This window comes from Pteropus alecto, unplaced genomic scaffold (genome assembly GCF_000325575.1).
Source record: "Pteropus alecto unplaced genomic scaffold, ASM32557v1 scaffold223, whole genome shotgun sequence".
Classification (NCBI taxonomy): domain Eukaryota; kingdom Metazoa; phylum Chordata; class Mammalia; order Chiroptera; family Pteropodidae; genus Pteropus; species Pteropus alecto.
The window spans coordinates 1645991-1671427 of NW_006434441.1; the positions used below are offsets into that span (position 1 = coordinate 1645991).

Here is a 25437-nt window from a genome sequence, read left to right on the forward strand (position 1 = left end):
CTTTCCCTTGGTCAAGTCCAGCCTCGTGACCTTACTTACCATTTACAAATGTTGTGTAGGTAGAAGAAAGAAGTAATCTAGTTCACTGTTGGAGGGAGTGTAAACTGGTACAACTCTTTTTGAGGGCAGTGGAAATTCCGTTTCAGAATCCTCATAGATACGCTCCCAGAAGAGTGCAAAATAATATGTATAAGAATGTTCTTGGAAATACTGATTTTTAACAACAAAATTAAAAAAAAAAAAAAAAATTGTGACAACACCTGTTAGTTTCAAATTCACTGTGCTAGTTATAAATGACGCCCTGGTAGCATTCCTCTAAGCAGATGTCCTTAGGACTGGCCAGGTGGTTGGCTGCCTAGAGCAAGGACTCCGGAGCCAGACCACTTAGCTTCACATCCTGGCCTACTGACCAGTCATCTTGGCCAAGGCTTAACAGCCGTGCACCTTAATCACCTCTTCATAAAATGTAACAAGGATGTTGTGAGGGTTAAGTGAATTGACACGGGCCACAGGCTTAAGGTAGCACAGGGAGCCTAGCAAGTACACGATGTCAGTTATGCCACTGCTGCTGCATGTACTAGGAAAGTAAATAAATGGTGTAATCGATCAGATTTCTTGGTAACTTGCCATCCTTTTCCTACTTAGTCATTCTGAAACACTGAGGGAGAGCAGGGACTTGCCCCCTTCGGTCTTCTTTGCAAGGCTAGAGGACAACACTGCAGAGACCAGCTGAATATTTTACTCCCTTGAGGCCTAACCAAGCACAAACTGGCAGGACATGCTCAGCCCAAACCCTAAATGAGTCAGAGACCACACTGAGCACGGCTCCTCACCTCACTTTTCCGGTCTGCCTCGGAGATGTTGAGGTTGTTTATATTCTGCTCGATGGTTTTGTGTGAGTGCTTCTTCTTTGGCTTTGGAGCCTTTTTGGTTGTTCCTGGTTCAGTCACACTTTTGTCTATAGAAGGAATAAGACCGTGAGGACTGTGCTGGAGTATGCAAGTGAACTTGCTGATTCAAGTTCCTCAATACTCTCAAGTGATTGTAACTTAAATATGTACCATTCTCTCCAGCAACAGGCCCATCTGAGCTGCAGCTGATGGAGAAACCAAACTACTTGATTAAGCATTTGGCTTCTAACCGAAGTCAATTTCCAAAGATCCCCAAAATGTAGTGTTTGAGTATCTTATCATTGACACTGCTGAAAATGTCTATGTCTTCACCAGAATGAGGTAATTCTTTCTTGTGACTTCATTCAGTGTACTACTCAAAGAATAACCAATTGGCTATGCCCTTTAAAAAGCCCTCACCTTCATTGGATCCCCACTTGTGTACCTGTGCCATGGCTCTCTGCCTCTTCCGAAGATGGCACATCTTTTCCCAGTCCCCCGAGGACTCTGTACACGTCGGCGTGGACAGCATCCACCCGCACAGCATAGATCTTGGTGCTGGCGTCCAGAGTGCCTGCAGCTACCTGGTCAGACAAGCAGAGCTATACTCATGGGGATGCACAAAAAAGAACTGCTGAGCAGGCAAAACACAGAAACACAAAACACAGAAAATACTTACCTGCCTTTAAAAAAAAATGGCATAGTTCCCTAAGACTGACAAGAAATAGAAGGGACAACAGAAAGATAGCTTGTGCCCATTTTGTCAGTTTAAGAAGGAGGGTAAAATGGCTAATAAAATGTCCTACACACAGAAGACGCTGAAGCATCTGTAGAATTCCGTGTCTGTGCTGTGCTGCCTGTCACTCAGCCGCTCAGGGTCAGGAGGGAGTAGGCGCCTATCTCACCTTAAAGTTGGTCAGTTCAGTGTCCTTCTGTCTAAGAATCTCCGACATGAAATCAATCAAGTGCAAGCCAAAAGCATTCTTGGTAGTGATTTTCTAGAAAGAGAAAATTGCAGAAAGGTTTGTTATTTATAGCCCAGGCTCATGTAAATAATGCTACCCTGATAGAGGAAGCTCAGTTTTTAAACAGGGATAACCCTCATCTCACCATGGGTATTTCTTCCCATAAACACAGGGGGACACAGCTAAATTCATACATGTCCCTCCTCATTCTCAAGGTCTAGAGAGTGACAGCACACAATCCCTGGGTGCTGACTGTGTACAGGCCCCGTCCTAAGCACCACATACGGAAGGACTCTGTCAGCCTCAGAACAACTTGATGAGGCAGGCACTATTCTTACTCTTGTTTTACAGAAGACTCTGCAGTAGAGTTGGCTGGGTGATTCGCCATACAGCTTATAAGTGGCAGAGACAAGATTCCAGCTCAAGCTAGCTTTAAAACTTACAATTAGCTCTACACTCTACTATCTGTCCTCTCCAGGACTCACACTGGGAACCCCGAAGCCATGTTGACACACTGGCAGACGATCTGTCAGGAGGCACACCAAAGGTCTATAAAAAACAGTAAAGCTACACTGAAAATGCTAGCCTTAGGAAGAGTCGTTGAAGGATACGCGCAGTTATCGTCCATCACACAGGCTAGATTTCCTTTGCCGAATTCACACTGAGAAGCCAGCTGATACTCACATTCTCAGTGGATAGTTTGATGCAGGTGGAGTAATGTTCTGTAATCTGTGTGTTTGTAAACTTAGGAATTGTAGCTGAAAAGTCCCCATTCCTAAATGAAAACAAAAACCAAAAATTCTGGCAAGGATCCATGAAACTGTAACTTTCCAAAATCAAGCCCCAGAATCCATGAGGTAGTGTGGCAATGCCAGACTCCATGGCTCCCTCCCAGACCCCATGCTAGGGGCACACTCACCGGCTGGAGGGGGAGGCCAGCAGGCGGGGTGAGTCTGTGCTGAGCTGCAGGTCGAAGGCCCGAGAGCGCCTGCGCTGCAGACGTTCCCGCTCATCGTCATTCTGAGGGAGGTCTTCAAGAACTGGGGTGCCAGGTGTGTTGAAGGGGGCCTTCCGGGGCGGGGGCATGGAGAACACCCTTTTTGACGGCGAGGAAGCACTGTGCGGGTGTCCACGGGTCTCTGAAGAAGAGTTACTCGTTGTGATAGAACAAAACACTTGCTCAAGAACTGTCAACAGGGCGTTTCCCAGATCTAAAGGGGGCTTGGGCCACCATGTGGAGAAGTTCACTACGTGTTTCCCACCATGATCGCAGCCAACTCTAATGGTCTATGGCTAGAAACTATACAGTTTGGGCTTCTTGGAGACTACTGGGTTTCTGGTGCTCCCTTGCCCATCCAGGACAAATGTCCACTGTCATTAACCTAAAGCACCATTGGAATATAAAGGTGGGTGACAGAAAGTTGCTGCCTCCGATGAGCTCACAAACTACAAAACAACAAACACACAGACCCAGGCTCCTGGGCAAGACAGAGAAAAGATCGGGGTGAGGCGTGGGCTGTCAAGTCAGGCAGGCTAGGTTCTAATTCCAGCCGCGTGCAGAGCAGAAACAACACAGGTGTGTAAAATCAGCAGAATGTGCCAAAGAATCACTCATGGATTACTTGTTAACTGCAAAGGGAAAAACGGTTTTTGCAACGAAATATCTAGCAGTTATAGTGAGTATAAGCTGTTTATTAACTGTCTTGGCCTTTCAATGTCTCCATGTGTTTGAACATTTTCATGGTGAGCAGTTAGAAAATAGATGGCGTGCTAGATGGAGATAAGCGCTCTGGAGGAACATGCAGCCTGGAAGGGGGACAGGAAGGCTGGGGAGTGCAGGTGGTGGCCGGTGGAAACATGGTGGTCAGGAGAGGCTTCAGGAAGGGGGCTTCAGAATCAAGATCGCAGCTACTCGGGAGAAGCTCACGGAAGCAGAGGGAACAGCAAGCCCAGAGGCAGGGATGCACCTGGGGTGTCAGAGAGGACTCGTGGCTGAAGTAGAGTGAGAGCGCTGGGGCAGGCTCTCCAGGGCCTGGTAGAGCAGGGACTCCAAAGAGTCAGGATCAGGGAAAGACAGTTGGCTGGGGCACAGAGCCTCACTAACTCACCACTGCAGAGACTGGCTTTCAGGTGGAATGAGAAGGGAAGTGATTGGACAGTGGTGAGAAGAGGAATAAAGTGACCTAACTTATGCTTTTAGAAGATCCCAATGGCTATTGTAATGAAAACAGACGAGGGGAGAAGTAACGAGCAGGAAGACCCACTGAGAGGCAGCTACCGACAGCCAGAGATGCTGCAACCCTCATCTCCCGGTGTAATCAGTGGTTCTTATCAAGGGAGGCAGGAGGGTCAGGACCAGAGAAGGAGACGTGGGGACAGAAGAGGCTGGAGTGATGGGAGGGAGGGATCACAAGTAGGTGGCTCTGGGAGCTGAAAAGACAAAGAAACAGATTCCAGGAAGCCTCCAGGACGAACGCCGCCCTGCTGACACCTTGATTTTAGACTTGACTCCAGAACCGTGAGAGAACACACTGGTGTAATTTTAAAACACCTCTTCATCCATCCTCCTTTTCACCACGTCCAATCAATTCCCCCTTCACTCCACATAAAGGACATGATGGTGGCTCAGACCAGAGAGGTGACAATGGAGGTGGTAAGAAGTGGCCAGACACTGGATGTAGTTTCCTGATCTCCTGAGAGATTACATGTGAGCATGAGAGAAAATGGAAGAGTCAAGGATGACTCCAAAGTTACCCAGAACAACCGAGGAACAGAGTGGCCCTGACCAGAGAGGGACATTGCGGGTGGGGAGGGAGCGAGGCCGGCTGTCTGGATACGCTGGGCTTTGGAAGCTGAGTCATCATCCCGCTGTGGTACATGGCAGATATGTCGGCCTAGAGTTTGGGAAAGTCCTAGGCTGGACACATAAGTTTGGATGCCATGAGCATATAGAGGGTATTCAAAGCCATAAGAATAGATGAGAACTGCAAATAAATGAGCACAGATAGTGAAGTGCAGAAGGCTGAGTCCTAGAATACTTCAAAAGTTTAAAGGAAAGAATTAGGAACCAGCAACAAGATGGGGAATGTGCAGCTAGCCAAGTAGGGAGGAAACCTACAAGTCCGGTGAGAAACATTTCAGGAAGGAAGGAGTATGACTATCAAATGCAGCTGACAGGTCAAATCAGATCAAGGCTCAGAACTGACCACTGGACTTAGCCACCTAAGAGTGATGGAGGATATTGACAGTAGCAGTTTTTCTAGATTAGCAGGGAGAAGACGAGAAGTCAAACGAACTGAGATTCCATAGAAGATGGGAGAAGAGAAACTTGCAAGCAAAGAAAAAGGAATCATCTGTAAATGGAAGGAGATGAGGGGAGGCAGTTGACAGGGAAATAAGGTTAAGAAAGTAATTTTAAGATAGAAAAGACCCCAGCTTGGTAGAATGAATGAAGCAAAGAGATTGTATTAGTTTCCTATTGATGCTGCAACAAATTATCACAAATTTGGTGGTTTAAAACAACATAAGCGTATTCTCTTGCAGTTATGGAGTCAAGTCTAAAATCAAGCTGTCAGCAGAGTTGCAACCGTCCTGGAGGCTTTCAGGAAGAATACGTTTCTTTGCCTTTTCAGCTTCCAGAAGCAGCCTACTTTCCTTGGCTGTGGTCCCTCCCCACCATCATTCCAGCCTCTTTTTTTTTTTATCTTCAAGTCTCCTTCTCTGGCCCTGACCCTCCTGCCTAAGAACCATTGTGATAACACTGGGCCCATCTAGATAATTCAGGATAATCTCCCCATCTCAAATCCATAATCACATCCATAAAGTCCCTTTTACCATGTAAGATAACATTCACAGGTTCCAGACATCTTTTTTGGGGCGGGGGAGGGGGAGGCGGGGAGGCATTATTCACAGAGATTCTGCAGAAGAAAGGATAGAAGCTGCTGAACAATGTATTCATTGTTTCTTCGCTGAAAGCACAGAGCCAATGCACAGCAACAAGAGGGCAGAGAACACAGGCACAGATGCAGGTAGGGAGCAGGTGAGATGGTGGACTGTGGATGTTCTCTTTTTTATTTATTATTTTTTTTAGGCGAGGCAAGCCTTGGTTGACCTCACAGATTGCAAGGACCTTGTCAGTTTACGACCCCTTATTTTTTATTTTTTTATGCCTACAATATCTAGTCTTCCTAAGTGGTCTGTCCAAGTACTAACCAGGCCTGACCCTGCTTAGCTTCCGCGATCAGACAGGATTGGGCTTGTTCAGGGTGGCATGGCCATAAACCTGGATGTTCTCTTTTGATTGCTTTTCTTTTCATAGTAAAATAGGAAGCAAGTAAAACCCTGAAACTCCACAGCTAAGGATGAGGGCTGGGGAGGGGATTTCAGGGGAGAAAGGAAGTATGAAATATTCATCCAGGGGAAGAGTGGGTAAGCCAGGGAATATGGCATAACTGCCAGGCAGGTTTCGGTCCCCTTGATCATCAGGTGCTCTGGGCAGAGCAGGCGGAGCTGGAATTTAGCGGGGCTGTGAGTTCGTCAAGTGTAAGGAATCAAGAGGACAGGGGTTGCAGGTGTATGAGGGAGGGGTTACACTGACCCACCATGGCCTGTAAGAGGAGCACAGAGGGTGCAAGGTCATGAGATAGGAGGTGCAGGAAAGAGCATAGGTCTGCAGAGTCGAAAGATTGTTGGAGCTGGAGAATGAGAGGGAGTGAACTGGAAAGATAGGAGTGGAACTGAGAGTGGGGCCTTAAAACTGAGATGACAGTGGAGCAGCTATCGATAATGACATGGCCTAGGTATGACTATGGTAGTGTGTGTGGTGGCCTATTATAGTTGGGAGAAACAAGATCATTGGAAGACAGATGAGGAAACCAACAGACCTTGGAGGAATGTTTCCAGATTTAAGAATCGGAAGGTTTGAGCAAGTATACGCCCTAAGTGTTTGCTTCTTCATCCTCCAAATGAGAATAAGAATGTGCATTTCAACTGGCTCAGAACTGGTGATATGAAAAAAAAATACATATGCACAATATAACACATATTTTATAGGAACATATTAAAAAATAGTGATACACACTAAACACTAATATGGTTCCCCATGTGAGGGGAAGGAAAAAGGAGTGGGGAACGGGTATAAAAGAACTAAAAATACGAGAACTTCGCATGTTCCCCTCATAGCTTCCTAAAGCTGAAGATCATTAACATAACTCCCAGCTGAGGTAAGAAAAAAAAAAAAGAAAGTAAAAATAGAAAGGAGAGAGGCAGGAGACAGTTTTAGAGACTGAATCAAAAGGACTTGTGACTATTTGGATGTGGGTGCTGCAAGGTAAGGAAAGGAGCTGGACCTTGGGAGAAGAGACCTGAACAGAAACAGGAAGCACCAACAGAGGAACTTGTTTAAGAGGGAGGCTAAAGATGAGAATCAAAGAATGCTTCGATTCTGGAGGATAAGATGGGATCTCCTTTTTTCTCATTGCCTTGACATCATACATTCGTACATTCAACAGACCAGACGGTTATTGAGCTCGGAAATGCTTGTTGCATCCACTTCCTCACTTCCTACTCATTTTTAGCTCCCTCTGTTCTGGCTCGCATCCCCACCACCTTATGAAAACTGCCTTATCACGACCACCCACAACTTCCATGTTGCCAAATCCAGTGGCCACTTTTCAGGCCTTGTCTCTCTTAACATTTGACAGTATGTGAAACAGTTGACAGCCTCTTGCTTCTTGAAACACTCTTGGCTCATATACCACTCTCTTCTGAGTTTTTCCAGCTCTTCCTTCTATTAGGTCCTGAGTGTTTTCTCTGCAGGCTCTTCCTAGCGTTCTCACCTGTTCCCATGGTTTTACGATTTGCGATGATGATGCCCAAATCTCTCAGTCCAAGAGCCACTTCCCTGAGTGGTATTTTATCTAAGTGTTTATTGACCCCTCCACCTATCTCTCTGGTAAGTCATTTATCATGTCTGAAATGTAACTCTGAAGTCCCCAAACATCTTACAAAGACCTACAAAGGCCCTGCCCACCTAAGCGATATCGCTGTTTAGTCATGATGTCCTGTCCTAGCCTAAGACAGGCTCCCTGCTTGACCTTTTTAGGACACTTTCTCCTCTGCCTGGGACATCCTTCGGTTTCTGCTCTAGTCTTCCCTGAATTCCTAATCTAAAGGGGCTCCACTCTGTTATTCTTAGTCACAGCACTCAGTCTCATCTGTAAATTATTTCGTTTGTTTATTGTGTCTCCCCAACTGGAATACAAGCTTCAACAGGCCAGGATCTTACCTGTTTTGTTCTTTACTGTATCTCTACATCCGACAGATAGTTTGGCCCAAAGGGAGCACTCAATACTTGTTGAATAAATGTAAAAATAAATGCATGCGTTTTAAGCATACAGCGGTAACCACAACGCTTTTATGGCCCTGGACTAATGTGCCTTCTAGAATACCACTGTTTTAACGAGTCACGGGGCATGTGGAGGAATCCAGGAAAAAAAGAGTCCCACCTCCGCCCGCGAACAGAGGCACCGCCCGCCGAGACCGCGTCCCAATTGGCCGCGCGTACCGCCGGCCCTCCCCTCCCCTCCCCCCGCACCAGGCTCCGGACCGGCGGAGAGCAGGGCCAACGACAGGTCGAGAGCACTGCACCTCTGCTCAGGCCCGCCCGTCAGCCCTGTCCGTGGGACCCTCGCCTCGCCCCGGACCCTCCCCGCTGCGCCTCCGCCCGCCCAGCTCACCTGGGCAAGGAGGTCCCATCTTATCCTCCACGTCTCTGCAGCTGATTTTAAATCGCGCGCCGAGACGCCAGCTCGCTTAACGGCTTCGCGTACGTCACAAGTGGGCGGAGCAGGCGATGCGCCTGCGCAGATCTCCCGGTCCTCTGCGCGAAACGGGGCGACGGGGGCAACGCGGAAGTGAGGCGTTCGGAAACCAGGTCTTGGGGCGCAGGTCCTGTGGTGGATTGAAGGAGGTCCGTGGAACCCTGGGGGTGGTATGAAACGCCCTCCTTTCGAGTGCTAGACGCAGAGTTGGGGCCTCAGCCTGGAGCAGACCTGGCGAGGGCTCTGCTTTCACGGGATGGGCTTGCGGATGGGAGAGGCAGGTTACCAGGAAACAGGTTAATTTCCGTGTGCTGTGACGGCAGCACAACGCCAGGGAGGTTAGGGACAGGTGTGGGACGCTGCTGACCGGGAGCCGACCCCACCATGAGCGGTGCAGACAGGGGAAGACAGGTGCAAAATGTGTGTACATTTTTAAAAATGAAGGCCATCGTTTTTATTCAAATTCTTACGAAAAGCTTCCTGGCTTTCTCCCGCTCCTTCAAAAAAACAAAGGTTAAGGTCGGAAGTGAGGCGAGTGCAAGGTGCCGCCTATCCCTCCGTTCAGCTTCATCTGGTCCCAAGAATTGTACTAGGAGTGAGAGGGCCCGGGCGGGATCTCTAACTATCCCTAGAACAGCTCGTAATTATAACACATGTCTGGCGTTTTATAGTGTTACTTCTCAAGGGTACTATTGGCATTCAGGGACTCCTGCCCTCCGTGTAGGCCTGTTCAGCATCCCTGACGCTGCCCACTAAATGCCATCAGTGTCCCTTGGTCATTTTGGCAACCAGAAAACTACTCTTCGTGGAAAACCACTTTTTAAGCCTACTTGTTTTATTGTGTGAACTTATTCTCCCAGTCACCTTCAGATCTTTAGCGTAAGGCAGTGTGGGATAGAGGAAAGAATACAGGGTTATAGTGTTGGGCTCAGCGAATGCTACCAGCCAACCAGGAACCAAAATCAGCACCCTGGAGCCATCGTGGACGCCTCCCTCTCCCTCACTCTCCACACTCAATCTATTGCTGAGCTCTTTTTACTTATGTGGGAGCTATAAAAAATTCTTTCCTTCACACCTAAGTTTTTGTAGCTGGGCTAATACTCTAACAGAGATGGAATAACAGGAGAAAATCAAATTATTAATGCATGCACTTGGGAATTCATATAAGCATGAAAATTCCAAAGACTGAGGTAACATTGGTAATATTTTTGGACAAAAGAGAAAGGGGGAGGGGCTGGTATTAGATTTCAGAAGCGAGAATGGACTACTTACAGGTAGTTGAGGAAGAGCAGAACATACATTGCAGGAAAATTCTTGCCAGGCAACTCAAACAATGGGACAAGAGGTTTTTAGCTAACTGGCTTGGAGTCTACCTGACTAATGCTAGGATGAAAATTCCTCAGGGGATTAAGCCAGGGCTCCCTTCCTAAAGCAAGTTTTTCTATCTGAATTTCTTAGGCAAGAAGTGGGGGCGGGGGCAAAGGTTCTTTGAGTCTTATTTCTTAATAAACAGCTTAAAACCAGTATCCAAAAAAGCAGCTTCAGGGTGCCAAAATTTTGGTTCCCTGTACTTCCTAAAAATCTCTTCAATCTTACATCTTCTTTTCAGCCATAGCACTTTCTCACTGATTGGCTGCAGACCCACACCTGCCCTTACCCCATTCCTGTTGGGCCCAGGGTGGTGGTGGCTAGTAAAAATCTGACCTGTCCCTTCTCCAAAGTTTAAAACCATTCCAAAGTTCTACGGCTATGGGAACTTCTACCATGATCTAGAAGGCCCTGCAGGGTCCCATCTCCACAGCCTTTCCAGCCTCATTTTGTGTCTTGTCCCCCTTGCTCCTGCCCTCCAGTCGCTTGGGCCTTCTTTCAGACTTGCCTTTGCTGTGCTCACTCCCAGCACAGGGCCTCTGCACATGCCATGTCCTCTGCGTAAGACCCTCTCCATCCTTATCTTCACCCAGTTGGCTCACATCACTTCCTCAGGGAGGCTTCCCCTGATATACTCAAGTGTCCTTAGTAAAACTTGTTACCTGTGCAATTTTATATGCGCTAGGGTGACTATTTCATGGTCTCCAAAGATGAAGCCATGTCTTTGCTCACCATTGTTTCCCCAGCGCCTGGTGCTAACAGAGCAAGCACTTAAATTTGTATTGAATGAGTGACGTTGTAACACAAGTTCAAATGCTGGATTGAGCATCTTCTTTGGGCCACATTTTCTCCCCCATTTATGAAACAGTGACGAGAATACCCTCTTTCCTTGGACTTTGTGAGGAATTAGGTAGTAGATGAAACTCCCATGAACACGTGGGCTCAGTGTATGCTAGGGTCCCTGTCATTTCACTCATCCACTCTGCTGTGTGCATGTGAAAGAGTGAGCCTCTTGGGTTCCATGTCTGCACCAACTAAGAGCAGTGGGTTTAGGAGAGCGGTAGGTGGAACAGAATCAGGAGGCTCTGAAGAACTGGCTTGGAACTCCAGGCAGAAGAAGGCTATGAAGTGACCCATTAGGTGAGGCATGAGGCTGTTTGGTGGGTGTAATAGGGCCTCCTGAGCTGACTGCTTGGGGCTGTGTGTGCCCGGAAGCAGAGCTGGCTCCACCTCCTGCAACTCTGTGGGCCAGCCCACCAGGTGCAGGCAGGCCATTCACTTCCTGCCCTGAATGCCATTTTTTGTTTTGGGGGTTAGTACTATGGAGGAGGGTGCCAAAAGATTGAGTGATTTATCAGTGGTGTGCAAAACTCCATTCCCCTAGCTGTACAAAAATAAAGTATTTGGGCCCCTCCCCTACTCCTTGTCAACAGAAAAGCCATCCTGGGGCCATTCTCCTTCCTCATTTCACTCCTCACTGAGGTTCTTCTGCTTCCCCAAGGTGAATGCAGATAGCCTTGGTTTAGGTGAAAACAACCATGTTGTCAGCTGGCTACCTAAGCAAGCAAGCTTTTGGCTTCAAATCTGCCCTGACCTTCCAGCCCAGCTGGCTTATATCACAATGTAGTTCATAATATAAACTGCACAGTCGCTGGGGCTCAACGGCACATAGTTGAAATGGCTTTACATTCATTTTGGCCTCTGAGCAAATGCCTTTAATTTTGTATGTAATATGAAATTCCTGACCTCCTAAAGACTGGGCTAAGAACCAACAATTTCTGTCTTCTGGAATTTCCAAACAACATACCACCCTTTATGTTAAAATTAATAGTGCCTTCTGCTTTTCAAAGCACTTTCAGCCCTATGTCTTGTTTGTGCTGGATGGCTCCTAGGACAGGTGGTTTCCTCGAGGCTCTGTCGTTTACTAGCTGTGTGACCCTGGGGAAGTTGTGCACCCTTTCTGTGCCTCAGTTTTGTAATAGGTAAAATGGAGAAGACAAAGCACCCACTGCATGGGGTTCTAGTGTGAGGCTTATATGACCTAGCAGATGTGAAGCATTTAGAACAATGTTCAATGAACACTAATATTTCCTTTACTTTAACTGCTGTTCTATCCTGGGTACCAGCCAGGTATTGTTTTAAAATAAAGCTCAGCTTCCAAAATATCTAGAAGTTTCCACTTTCATTGTAAGAGTATTCCCAGAGCACTACAGCTCTATTCTTCCCATTACCACTTGTTTTCTCTATACCTTCTTATGCCTGCTGCCCCACTGGAGCTGTGCTGACCATTGCCTGTTTTCTTCCTTGCCTCTTACTAAACTAGAAACCCCCAGTCCTAACACATATCACCTTCTCTCTACCTGACAGACTTATGCCCTCTAGAGCTTATGCATGTTGTTTGTAGCCACTAAGATCTTTTAATTTGGCTGACATTTTGGTTTGGGTACCATTAAAATGAGTAACTTAGATGTTTCTTAACATTCTGAATTATCCTTTCCTGGCTACTGGCCAGGCTGCTGGGAGATCACAGGGCAAACAGGTTCAAGGTCCACTGAGAAACACCAGGATGTGCTGGGTGAAGCCATCAGGGTAACATGAACTTCTGGGGAACAGGCACGTGAGCATGCTGATCAGCTGTCACTACACAGATTCCAACTGCTACAGAAATTGCTTCCTTTATTGATTTAGAATGAAACACCAGCAAATTATTTTCTAAACAAAAAGCATATGGATGTTTATAAAACACCAAAATCCCACCAGCATGGAACCAACCATCACCGCATCTTAACTTGAAAGCAGTACCGGCAGATATCAGCAGACAACCTGGGAGCACAGCAGTTATTGTGCAGTAGGAGTCTCAAATATCGACTGGCATCAGCATCTTGGACACTTGTAATTTATTTTTGCTGAGGGGAGGGTGTGGACTCTACAACCAAAGCCCTCAAGGCCAGCAACTAGACCACCATGAGGTCAAGCTAAATGTGGGGCCAGCTTCTCCCCAGCAGATCTTCTTGGCATGCAAAATAGAGACAGCATTGGATTTCTAAAACAACCACACCCACAATCATCGTCATATTTCCTAACACTCCTCAGGATGCCCAGGGTTTTAAAGAATGGAAAAACACACCAATCACATTTCCAGAAGCACAACTGTATTTGAACTGACTGCTTCGCAGTCCCTTCCTGTCCAGTCCTGCCAGTGGTCCTCCATTGTGATGACCTTGCCTTGCAAAACTGCAAACATAGTTCAAATAATCCTTTGTCATCTTTGAAGAAGATACAAAGGCATTGCCAGACAGAAAAAGCACAGCTACACATGGTAGCTAAATCTTTCCATTTAACAAACAAGTGGCTCCTCCCAGAAACACCAGAAACAATTGTTCATCTCAGAACCCCCTTCCCAATTGTCCTTGTTAAGGGTTTTATAATGTTGCTTCTAGGCACAAAAAAGGTCATTAGATGCTGGCTAGTTAATTTTTGCAAATACATTATCTCAATTATCTGACCGGTCACTACTAACTTAAAATCTCTCAGAATCAATGCTAAGAAATTATTTGGATAGTACTGGAATTTTTTTCAGATGCATATAAACAGCTGCATTGTCATGAAAATTGGGCTAAATTAAGAAAACAAAATAAACACCTCTGTTACATCTTCGAACAGTGAAGGTTGTAAAAATTACATCCTAAAATACGAGAAGGAGTGAGTTGGATGGAGGTATCATCTGGTTCTCTTGTTTCCAGTGTTGATACAAAACACAATTTCACAGGCCCCTTGTTCGGTTTCTCAACTCGTTAGCAGCAAGATCCTCCCATAATACCCGTTTCCCTGGGCTCTCTGTGAGTCACGACAACACCGAAAGTTAGGTCAAAAGAAGGAAAGCCTCTGAAGACCCACCCTAGACTAAGCCCCATGGGGGAGGCGTCTTTGTGATAGCTTCACGTGCTCCTTCGAGTGTCATAATCTCCCATAGCCCCTACTCACAAGGTGAGGGTCACATACACCACTGATGTATCTAAAAAAATAAACTCTTTTGCAGCCCGAGGAATCAAAAATACCTTCTCCCCCTCTTTAATGGCCTTTACATTAACATGCCCCGGCCAATGGGGTGCAGGGCAGACCTTTCACCCGGGTCAGAAGGCTGTGGAACTCTTCCACTGCCTGTGAATGTGCCATGGGGTTAAGCACCAGGTGTCGGAAGAGGTTGACAGGCTCAGCATTCCGAAATGTCTTGGGGATGGGGATGGTCAGGGGCAAGAAGCTATTACCAATGAGGAAGTGATGGAGGGACCTCTGCTGGAGACCCCGACCCAGGAACCAGAGGATGTCCTGGAGCCGCTGGGAGAGCATGCTGTGCTGCCAGTCTGTGAGCGGCAGCCGCAGCAACAGGTGCATGAGGGCTGTTTTGAAGTGGTAAGAGGTGAGGATGGGACGAGATGCTCCCTGGGGCAGGCTCTGAAGGTCCCGGAGACTTAAGATGATCTGGAGGCATTTGAGGTGACAAGTGTTCTCGGGAGCAAAACGCCCTACAAGCTTCAGAAACAAGTGCTCACAGGCTGCAAAGGACTCAGGCCAGTCCACACTGGTGAGCTGTTCCTGCTCGGAAGCCTGGCTCACCAGGTAGACCAAGGTGTCTTCCCGCTGCACCCCCAGGACCAAACGGATTGAGAGAAAGCGGCCTGAGCGATAGTCTAGCCTGAGCTTGCAGGACGTGGTGGATGGTGGGAGGCTTAGCTGAAAGTCATACTTGTGGGCCACTAGGGCCCAGGCATTGCCCACCATGTTCCGGAACCACTGTGCAGTCTTGCATGCATCCAAGTGGGACCCGGTACAGAGTGCTGCCTTGATGGAGCTGCTACACTTGCCCAGAAGGGCCGAGTGGTCCCGGTGGTGGTGCACTAGGCAAAGCACGTCCCCTAGAAGCTTCTCGCGCTTACACACACATTCCGACTCCACCAGCACACTGCCACAGCGGTGGCCCAGGGCCGGATCTCTCATCTCCAGCACAAACATAGTGCCCTGCGGGGGGACGATGGGCACCAGGATATCAAATTTCTGGGTCTCGTGGAGAGTACCCCATTTCTCAAAGGCAGCCCCAATGCCCAGGCAGTCCTCCAGCTGCGGGTGAGCCTCCCGGCGGCTGAGCACCCGGCAGGCCTCAATGAGGTCGTCCACGAAGCTCTCCACGAACTCGCACGTGCAGGGAAGGTCACGGACGACGTTCTGGACATAGTGTCTGTAAAACGATTCCAGGGTCTCCTGCGAGGGGAAGTCGGCAAGCCAGTTGTAGGAGGTGATGGGCACCCGCCGGACTTCCTCCTCTGCCTCCTCGTCACTGCTAGAATCAAAGGCTGGCTCGAGCTGCATGTTCTGTCGCAGGAGCTCGAAGATGAGAAAGAGGCAAAAGAGGCCGGCGTTCCACAGGTTTCCCAGCATCCAGCTCAGCGGCCCCTCCTGGCCCTCGGCCTGGAACGGCCACCCCATGTCCTTCTTCCCCAGCACTAACTGGTCGCTGGATGTGTCTCCTCTCCAGAAGTTCTCTGCCTTCTGCTTCTGCTCAGCTGCTCGATTTCTCTCTTCAAACTCTATCTCTAACTGGCGCATCTCCTCACTCATCCGCTTCTCCAGCTGCCGACTTCTGGCCAGTGTGTCCAGGTCCATCCGGTCACTGACCATCAGGGGGTGGTGGACAACATACATCACTGCCAAGAACAGAAGGCTTATCACAGCCATGGAGGCCTCTGCATCTGGAGAAGTAGGGGTGGGAGTCAGAAGTGGATCTTCGGGGCTCATCTGCTCTCCGGTGCATATTCCCCAGAGCCCTGGAACCCCCAAATCCTGGGGGTCAACTACTCAGGATGAACAGAGAGCTCACAGAGCTGGGGCTGGACAGAGCCAGGGTGGTCTGCCCGGGAGGAGGTTTAGGAGAAAGCGGGGCAGCAGGATATGCCACTCAGTCTCTCTACTGCTTTCCTTCCACATGGCCTGGGTAGTATTTAGGTTTCCAGAGAGTGGACATGGGACTGTTTTCATTCTGGTGTTGGATGGGGAGGGGGTCCCAGTGGTAGGGTGGCCTCACCCGACTCATCAGTCCACCCCAGGCACCAGGCGTGCCTTGCTGACCCCAGAGACTCCCTTCCACGGGCAGGAAGCACTAGTCTGCCTGGGCAACACCTTTCTTCTTGCCAGGCAGTCGGCCCCAGCCCCCATCTGTAGCATCCCTCTTACTCTGTGACTTCACAATTCTCATTTTGCTCACCGGGTGTCATCAGACTGCTCAGCCTCTCCTCCTCCCTCATGCCAACCCCCGGTGGGCACCAGGGAGGCACAGTGCTCCAGCCACTTCTCTGCTGCTTGCTGCTACCCACAGGCAGGCAAAGCGGCACTTCTTAGCCCAGGAACCAGTTGCCCAAGGCCACCTGAAGGCGGGCAGTAGGGCAGTGGTCGGTTCCTCTGACTCCCCACCCACCGCAGAGGTTGAAGCTGCTGGGCTTACCGAGGTCATGAAGGACCCAGTCGTGTGGGCGCTGAAGCCTGGCGGGGGCCTCTCCTCCCTTTGGAACTTGGCCTTGCTCAGGCTCACTCAATTCCTGTCAAAATTTACAAGGTACCTGGGGCTTTGGCTGAAAAAGAGTGCCTCTCATTCATAACTTCCCCAAATTCAAGGCCCAGAGATCTGGACTCTCGCCCGCCTGCCCACCCTCCCGGGGGTTTTCCCGGGGCCAGGTTCCTCACCAAAAAAAAGCGGGACCGCGGTCCTAAAGAGAAGGACCCGCCTGACGGTCCCCGCCTGCTTCCCGGCGGCGTGGAGGCTCCCTGTTCCTCGCCAGGTCCTCCCGCGGGAGTGGCCCCGCTCCCCTCTCTTGGGGAGCACACCATGTCTGTCCTAGTGTCCGGTCGTCTGTGCGCGGCCCGCCACTGAGAACACACCAAACTGCGCGCGGATCCGAGAGCGCCAGCCCAGCATCGCGACTACCGCCGTCCAGGTCCCGCCCAGCTCCGCCGTCCAGGCCGCGCCCAGCGCCACCAGGCCCCGCCCTGAATCATGAGGCCCCGCCTACCGTCCAGGCCCCGCCCAGCCCCGCCGTCCAGGCGGTGCCCAGAGCTACCAGCCCCCTCCCACCTCGCCCAACCACACCCTGCTCATAGCGTGCGGCGGGAGCGGGACTTGGGGATGCAGTGATCTCATCGCGCACACGCGCCCTCCGTCCCGGCCCCAGGGTTTGTGTGCAGAGAGCAGGGGCTGCGGCCAAAAACTTAAACGCTGAAGGGCGCTCCTGCTGCAGCTGCTCAGCCCCTCTGGGGTGGCGCCAGGGAGCACTACGCTGGCTTTATCACCTTCACTCCTCTCGGTTCAGCGGGGAATATGCGTAGTGGGAACTTAGGTGTGAGAGTGACGGTGGCATAACTAGGAATTGATTAGGGAAACGGTATTCCCATTTCGGGCTGGCCCTGAGCAAAATGGTGCAGGAGATGAGATGTGTTGTCGGCATCCTTAATGGGCGGCAATCCCAGCCCGCCCCCAGACTCAGGCATCTCGCGGTAACCCCTATTCCTATCGCCGTGGCTCTCACTGAAGGATCACACGGCTTCAAAGACCTGGCTTGAGGCTTTGCTTTCCATTTACTAGCCACATGGGAATAAGAACTCTAAATCTACAAAGCTCTGCTGACGCGAGGCTGTATAAGAGAGAACTTTATAAAGTGTGGAGGCAGAACGAGGCTTGGGATATACTAAGAAATACCAGCAGAATGGGGTTCCTGAGAAGTATCTGTGGAGTATCAGGATGAGCCCCCCGGCTTTCTTTCGTGTCACCCATCCCAGGAGAAAAGAAAGTGGTGACCTCTTGATACTTGCTAAAAGTCCTAAAAAAAAGGCAATGCAGAGGGGACCTCAAACAACTTGGGCCACACTTCCAAAAATGTTATCTTAATCGTGGAGGGGGAAAGACTATTCTGGATGACGGTAACTGAAGTTTCAAAGTTCCTCTTTATAAACTTGCAACAAAGAATAGCCTACAGGCTGCCACTAAGCATTAGTACATTCAAGCAGTTGTAATGAAATTCTCTATTTTTAAATTTATGATATGACAATGTCAGGATGAAAAAAAAACGCCACACATTTTAGAGTGTGGAAGCCAATGGTGTTTAAAGCCGTGTTTAAAGATGTATGTATATGGTCAAGTAAGGATTTGTTTCAAAGGTGATTGTCGGATTGGAAGGCATTTGTTAATTCATAGCCTGCAGAGAAATGAACTTGTTAACATGAATTAGAGACCCCAAGCTACAGAACTATTAACCCATTTAAATATCTTACTTTGATCACAAAAGCCATCACAGTGGTGAGAAGAGTTGCTCAAAGACTTGAGAACGTTGGGAGAAACACCAATAATCAATTTTTTGCCTTTTAAAGGCAAGTGATTTGGGGTGGTTTTCCTTGGCTTTTGATGAATTGACAGATATTACTGATACAGCCCAGTTGTTGCTGTTTATTCCAGAAGCCAAAGCAGGCTTTGCAGTTACTGAACAATTAGACGATGAATAATCTGCATAAAACAACCACAGGCAAGAATATTTCAAAGAAGTTGAGGAAACACTAATTCAGTACAACCAGAAATGGAACCTGCTATATACCTGCCAATGTATTGCAACAGATGGTGGTAAAAATGGATGTGGAGCTGGAGTTATTTGACATAGCTCCACTCTAACCCTGTAAGCTATATATGTTCAGCCCTAGGTCAGGAGGCGTTTACCATCCATTACACAAGTTACCAAGGGGCCTTGGGTGACTGAACACTCCTCTTTCCCAGCTCCAAGAGTTCAGGCATCCTGAGGGCTTCCTGGACACATTTAAGTTCTTTTGAGTCTTGCTCTCATTTCTCATGTTCCTTAATCCTTGCCCACGGCACCTCCGGCAGGCACACCTCTCCTCTTGCTCCACTTCCTGCCATCACCTCTCAGCTGTACTCCCTGTCTCTGGTCCCCCCCACCCCCACTCTCCCACCATTCATCTTACCTTCCTAGCTCTGTGAGGAAGCTCCTGTACAGAGGGTCTGAAATAATAAGATGGCCTGCCTTTGAGGCTGGTGAGGCCAAACAAATCAGTTATCTTCTCTGGGCTTGGATTTCTTCATTGGTAAAGTGGATTAGTAGATTTCATAAGGCTTATGGGGATTAAATGAGATAATGTATGCTAAAGTGGTACTTTGCAAATGCTTGCCACATGATATATAATTTTTGCTTAATCTAGATTTGGTCCCCCCAATCAAATAGCTGCTATAAAGCTGCAACAAACCAACCAAACCCCAAACCAGAAACCTGCTATGGTTTCCTATTGCCTCCTAAAGTAAAATCTCTTTACGATGACATTATTTTTTCAAGAGATTATAAATTATATCTACCCAAATTATATCCCACGGTTCCAGTCTTACATTTGCCCTGCACTCAGCTGAACTGAGCTCTTAACAGTCCCTGAGGCATGCCTCTGTTCTTCACCTTCATGCTTTTGCTTTTTCTGTATTCCCCAGATATCTCTCCCAGTCCCTGCCTCAACTGAAATCACAGCCAACCTTTTACATCAGAGGGTCTCATGTGGGAAGTGACTTCTCTGATCGCCTCAGATGCCCCCTTGTGGCACTGACTGCATTCTGCTTTTTAAATTGCAGTCATTTGTATGTTTTATTTCTTCTGCAAGACTGAAATTTCTCAAGGGTTCTAATTGCATCTTGCTTTTCTCTGAGTTTCCAAAAGTGCTCATGGAGTTTTGTGTACATGTGAATATTTGAGAGGTGACTAAATGAAGTGACAGGTCTTCAGGTACGGAAATAATAGGTCCAGGAGCCTGGGCAACCCTATTCCAGGTCTGGGGCCAGGGAGTATTAAATTCTGAAGGCTATCCTTGGAGAGAGGCAGCATACTGGGGCATATTGGATTAGCATGAAAACTAGGCCCAACTTGGCCACTAATGTCCCCCAAGGGCCTGTGCCTGTCAGAGTACTCCCAGGTCCCTCAGCTTCCTGGGCATAATGCTGTTAAATTTTTTTAAAAATAACTTTATTGAGATCTAATTTATATACCATACAATTCTTCCACTTAAAATGTACAGTTGTGATTTCTTAATCTGTATTCAGAATTGTGCATCAATCACTACAGTCTAACTTTAGAACATTTTCATCACCCCAGTAAGAAAACTTGTTCCCATTAATAGTCATTCCTCATTCTTCCTCTCCAAGATTCCTGCCTCCAACTGTAATATACTATAGATTTGCCTATTTTTCACACTTCATATAAATGGAATCATACACTGTGTGGTCTTTGGTGATTGGCTTCTTTCATTTGTTAAATTAAATGAAGAAGCCATTATACTGAGGTGGTTCTAATACCTTGGCAGCCTATGTAAGCAAACCAAACCTGAGCCTGGAAGTGCCTCAAGGACTTTAAGAAATCAAAACCTAAGGACAGTGAACCACAGAGAGCCTGCTTGCTAGTCTTTTACAAGTAAGGTAAAAGCCTAAGCTATAGCCCAAAAACTCATTTTCTTACTTTGCTTCTGCATCGTCTATAAATTTCTCTTAGCTCCTGTTGGTGGAGCACTCCTAACCATTTCTGGCTTGGTGCTGCCCAATTTGAATAGATTTTTGCTCAAGTAAATTCTTAAAAATTTAATATGCCTCGGTTTACCTTCTGGCATCCTCAACACGTTGAGATTCATCTATGTTATAGCATGTATCGGTACTTCATTGTTTTGGAGGGCTGAATAGTCCATTATATAAATCTACAGTACCGCGATTTGTGTATTAATTCATCAGTTGGTGGAATTTGGGTTGTTTGCACTTTTTGGCTATTATGAACAGTGCTTCTATGGACATTTGTGTACAAGTTTTTGTGTAGACATGTATTCAATTCTCTGAGTAGATTCTTAGGAGTGGACTTGTTGGGTCAAATTATAACTCTATGTTTAAATTTTTGAGGAACTGCCAAACTATTTTCCAAAATGGCTGCACCATTTTACATTCTCATCAGCCATGTATGTGAGTTCCAATTTCTCTGTATCTTTGCCAACACTTGTTATTGTTCATCTTTATTACAGCCATCCTAGTGATATGAAGTAGTGTCCCAGTGTGATTTTGACTTGCATTTCCTTAATGACTAATGACGTTGAGCAGCTCTGCATGTGCTTATTGACCATCTGCATATTTCCTTTGGAGGAATGTCTGTTCAAATCCTTTGCCCATTGTATAATTGGGTTGTCTTCTTGTTGAGTTGTAAGAGTTCTTTATATAATCTGGACATTAGTCCCTTATCAGTCTTTTCACTTTCCTGATGATGTCCTTTAAAGCATAAACATTTTAAATTTCAATTAAGTCTTATTTACCTTTTTCTTTTGTTGCTTGTGCTTTTAGTGTGATATCTAAGAAACCATTTCCTAACCCAAGGTCATGAAGATTAACCCGTCTTCCTTTAAGAATTTTAGTTTTAGCTCTTACATTTAGGCCTATGACCCATTTTGAGTTAATTTTTGTGTATGTTATGAGGTAGGGGTGTAAATTTATCTTTTTATAGGTGAATATTTAGTTGTCCCAGCACCATTTGGTGAAAAAACTCTTCTTTCCTCACTGCATTGTCTTGGTACTCTAGTACCAAATCATTTGCCCATAAATGTATGAGTTTATTTCTGGACTCTCAATTTTATTCCATTGACCTTTATGTTTATCTCTTTTAATCTTACAGTAAATTGGCTCAAGCTTCATTCTACATGTTATGAGAACAACAGCATCTCTGCACTGCCAAGTGTCTGGGAATTCTCAGGATCGTATTTTCCCATTACCTCTTGTACCAGTTTCTTGTTTTCACTGAATTCTCTCTCAGCTTGGGGACTTGTCTTCTATAACCTAGTGGAAATTAAGGAATGAAGGTTGTGCCATTTCAACTTTCCATGGCACAACCTTCATTCCTTAATCTCCTAGAGTAATGAACACAACAATGTGTGGCAAACTCCTATTCAGGATTTGAGCAAATCTCATATGGGCAGCAACTTAAACATCACTCCCTAAAAGTGCATCAGCTAGTTTGCTTGTGGTTCCCTTAGGTGCTGACTGTCATTTTCCTGGGCTCTCTTGCTTCTTGAATACCTTTCTCTTCCCTTCTCTAAATGCCAGCCTCCAATCCCCACTCCTCTACCTTTTCTTTTGCAGGGCACTTTAGTTCTCTCCTTCACTTGCCTTCCCCAAGACCCTCCAGCCTCACCCTTTTCAAGAGGAAGGCCTGAAGTTTCCCTGAACTGGCTCCTCCAATTGAACACCCACCTCTGGAGTAAACATGGCCCTTACCCTACAGTGAGGAAGCATAGCTGTCATTGTTTTCTAAATCACAATTTTTTCCTCCTGTACATACATTTCAGTGTGACAACCCTCTTTTTGCTGTAGCCTCCTCAACTGGGAAACACTACTCTATCTCTCACAGTCCTTCCAGTTCTGATGTCCTATGGAAATTTTCAAATCCATCTAAATTACTAAATGGAGGATTATATTTGAAAGAGCCTGCTGAGAAAAAAAGGGAAGTTGGGGGAATTTTCCTTTGTTTCCTGCTTCACAGATTTGCCCACAGTCCCAGCTCAACTGTGAATATGAGTACCCCTCTACAGAAAAACAGAGCAGAATCCTTGACATACTTTTCAGACTCATTTGTATCAGGTGGGTGAGCCATAGCATGGCCATGGAATAAAAGTTGGTCTTTTTTTTTTTTAAGTCAGTCTTGAGGATTCAGATTTTAATCGCCTTCACTGAGTGTCCACCTGAGTCAGGCACTTCGCCAGTGCTTTTAACATTACCTCATTTAATTGCAACTCCTATGAGGAAAGTTTTATTGCCTCAATTTTAAGGATGACAAAATGACACTCACCCAGAGACACCAGGTAGCTACCTCAAGGTCACACAGCCACTGAGGAGCAGAGCTGCCACAAGGACGACTGTCCCTTGGAAGGCTCAGTTAGATATACAAAAGCCAGCCAGGGCTGTAAACTCTATACCTACAGGGGCCAGGCAGGTAACAAAGGAGCGAGGGGACCAGGTAGGAGAAACCAGGAGCAAGGTGAGGAGCCTGTGTATCCTCGAAGGGTGAGGATGAACTCCTGCTGCTTAACACTCATCCTCTTTTGCACTCATCTTTCAAAAGGGAATAGGCTCTAAGAACTGGTTGGCTGGGGGTGGGAAGGGCCCAAGGACTTTGCCATTGGGTAAGAAATGAAGTCACTGTTTCAAGACTCCATCTCTGTCAGGAGGGCAGCTGCCTTCACTAATGTTCCTTGAGCCAGGGAGCGGGCCCTGCCGTTGAATGTGACAAATATTTGGGAGCAAATAGGGAGCCCCAGTTGGCCCAATGGCTTTAGGCAGGGCAGACTTTTTATTCAATTATTAAACCTAGGAGAAAGACCCAAAGAGGATACCAGTCTTTCACACAGGCACACACACCTTAAATCACTTGCTGGGCACTTCGGCTTCCTCAGCCGGAAATAGGGCTAATTAGCCCTCCGGCCTGCAGAGCTCACAGGACTGTTGCCAGAGTCAGAAGCCGGCAGAACGAGTTAGGGTTAGGACAGGGGGGGTAAGCATGTGTACGTTTGCTCACGAAGTGAAGAGTCTTCAGGGCCGCAGACCGGAGCCTGACATGGGCGGAGAGTATAGGCTGTGGGTCCGAAGTGACAGAAAAAGGCCAGAACCAAATCTGAGGATCCCCGGATACCGGAACCTGGAACCCGCTCGCCCCACCCAGAAGGCCGCGGGGCAGCAGCGCGCGCCTGCGGGAGACACGCCCCACCCGTACTTCCGGCGCGCGACCTGGAAGCGGAAGAGATTTCGTTTTTCTCTTACGCACTCTCGTGCGTCTCACCTGCGTAGTTTTTGCCCGGCGGGAACGCGCAGCGGGGGAAGTTTGTCTCGGTGAAGGGAAGCTTAACGCTGAGACCCCGGAGCGGCGGCAGCCATGGCGGATGTGACCGCCCGTAGCCTGCAGTACGAGTACAAGGCGGTGCGTATGGGCCCGGGGAGGACTCCGGGCAAAGAGCTCAGTGGGGAGCGGGAGGCGAAGAAGGAAACTTGTCCGTAGGCCTACAGAAGAACTACGAAAGCGGAGGGGAGGTCAAATCGGGGTGTTGTCCCCTCAGCGATACACCCGACCCGCTCCAGATATCACCCTCATCATGCCCAGCAGTTTCCCGGGTGTGGGTTATTATGGGCAGCGTTAGGATTGGGCAGCTGATTGAGTTGCTCTTTGCTCATGTGCAGTTATACGACGCTGTTTCTTTTTGAGGAAAACATCTTTTTATTCCGACTAGTGGTTACTAGCACTTAGTTGCCCCGATGCTTACTTCCTCTGTTATCGCCCGCTGATATTCCTGTGGTATAGGAATTGGCTCTGCTCGTGTCCGAGCTTCCATTACACTGTGATCTTTTCAGAACTCGAATCTTGTCCTCCAAGCTGACCGCTCTCTCATTGACCGTACCCGCCGGGATGAGCCCACGGGAGAGGTGCTGTCCCTGGTTGGGAAGCTGGAGGGCACCCGGATGGGAGATAAGGCTCAACGGACCAAACCGCAGATGCAGGAGGAAAGAAGAGCCAAGTGAGTACCAAGGGGAGAATAATTTTCCTTCGTCTACAGTCCATCTTTTCCCCGCTGCCCGCCACAGTCCATCTTGCCTTGAGCATTTGAGCTTTGTTTTTCTGAAATGCTGAGTGCAAGATGAGACATCAGTGGCAGTAAAAAACTTTCGTGAAGGTAAAAACAACATGAGAATTAAAAGGTTTTTAAGTAAAAAACACCCCTATTTCTTTCTGTTATTGCATATTTCCTACTGTTATATACTAACATCCAAGCACCCGCAGTATGAATGACGGGATTTTTTTGTTATTTTTTTTTTACTTTTTGGGGGGATATATTTCAAAATTTAAAAATTCAACTTTATCTCACTATTATCTTTTGGCCTTGATCTTCTCTGTTTTTCTCAAAAATCGTAGGCCCAGTTTTGGTTTAAAGTAGTTGTATTTGAAATGAGTTAATGCATTATTGGTCTTCCACTTTGCAAAATATGATCTCTTTTCCATTTTTGTTATAATTTGTGGAAATCAATGGCAGTAGATTCCTTTAGAGCTTCAGTTTCTCTGGCTAGAAAAAGAAAATGTAGCTGAGGAGTGAGGCACTAGTCAAAACCCAGTTGTATAATATTGTACAAAATAAAAAGAGTTGTCTCTTTTAAATAAATGCGGAGGATGTCTCATTGTAACGTTCAGAGCACCTAGTGAGAGAATGACAGGATTCCCTGTCTGTTACTGTGTTCCCACAAAGAAACACTCCTGCAAGCGACTAAGACCAAATGGGAATCATTTGGTGAGGTATAGC

The 25437-nt window shown here is 47.4% G+C and overlaps 3 protein-coding genes across 3 annotated transcripts in view; 1 reads left to right on the top strand and 2 right to left on the bottom strand.

Moving 5' to 3' along the window:
* The window catches only part of NCAPH (non-SMC condensin I complex subunit H), a 26060-nt gene extending 17311 nt beyond the window's left edge, over positions 1-8749 (bottom strand). The window contains exons 1-6 of the mRNA XM_006909432.3: positions 8593-8749; positions 2775-2994; positions 2540-2630; positions 1796-1888; positions 1336-1474; positions 834-958 (exon numbers count right to left, since the gene is read on the bottom strand). Coding sequence (XP_006909494.1) covers positions 834-958; positions 1336-1474; positions 1796-1888; positions 2540-2630; positions 2775-2994; positions 8593-8611 — 687 coding nt within the window. The 5' untranslated portion in view covers positions 8612-8749. The remainder of the gene's footprint in view (positions 1-833; positions 959-1335; positions 1475-1795; positions 1889-2539; positions 2631-2774; positions 2995-8592) is intronic.
* A 3954-nt stretch (positions 8750-12703) lies between these two features.
* On the bottom strand, positions 12704-16774 carry ITPRIPL1 (ITPRIP like 1). The gene is made up of 2 exons (XM_006909433.2): positions 16541-16774; positions 12704-15791 (listed from the first exon to the last, which is right to left on the bottom strand). The coding sequence occupies exon 2, from the start codon at positions 15775-15777 to the stop codon at positions 14131-14133; it is 1647 nt and encodes a 548-aa protein (XP_006909495.1). The 5' UTR covers positions 15778-15791; positions 16541-16774; the 3' UTR covers positions 12704-14130.
* Positions 16775-24015: 7241 nt separating this feature from the next.
* The window catches only part of SNRNP200 (small nuclear ribonucleoprotein U5 subunit 200), a 29688-nt gene continuing 28266 nt past the window's right edge, over positions 24016-25437 (top strand). The window contains exons 1-2 of the mRNA XM_006909434.3: positions 24016-24068; positions 24497-24660. Coding sequence (XP_006909496.1) covers positions 24024-24068; positions 24497-24660 — 209 coding nt within the window. The 5' untranslated portion in view covers positions 24016-24023. The remainder of the gene's footprint in view (positions 24069-24496; positions 24661-25437) is intronic.

What these genes read in the sequence shown, in the direction of transcription:
- ITPRIPL1 (XM_006909433.2), bottom strand. Translation starts at nt 15,777, where the DNA reads ATGGCTGTGATAAGCCTTCTGTTCTTGGCAGTGATGTATGTTGTCCAC.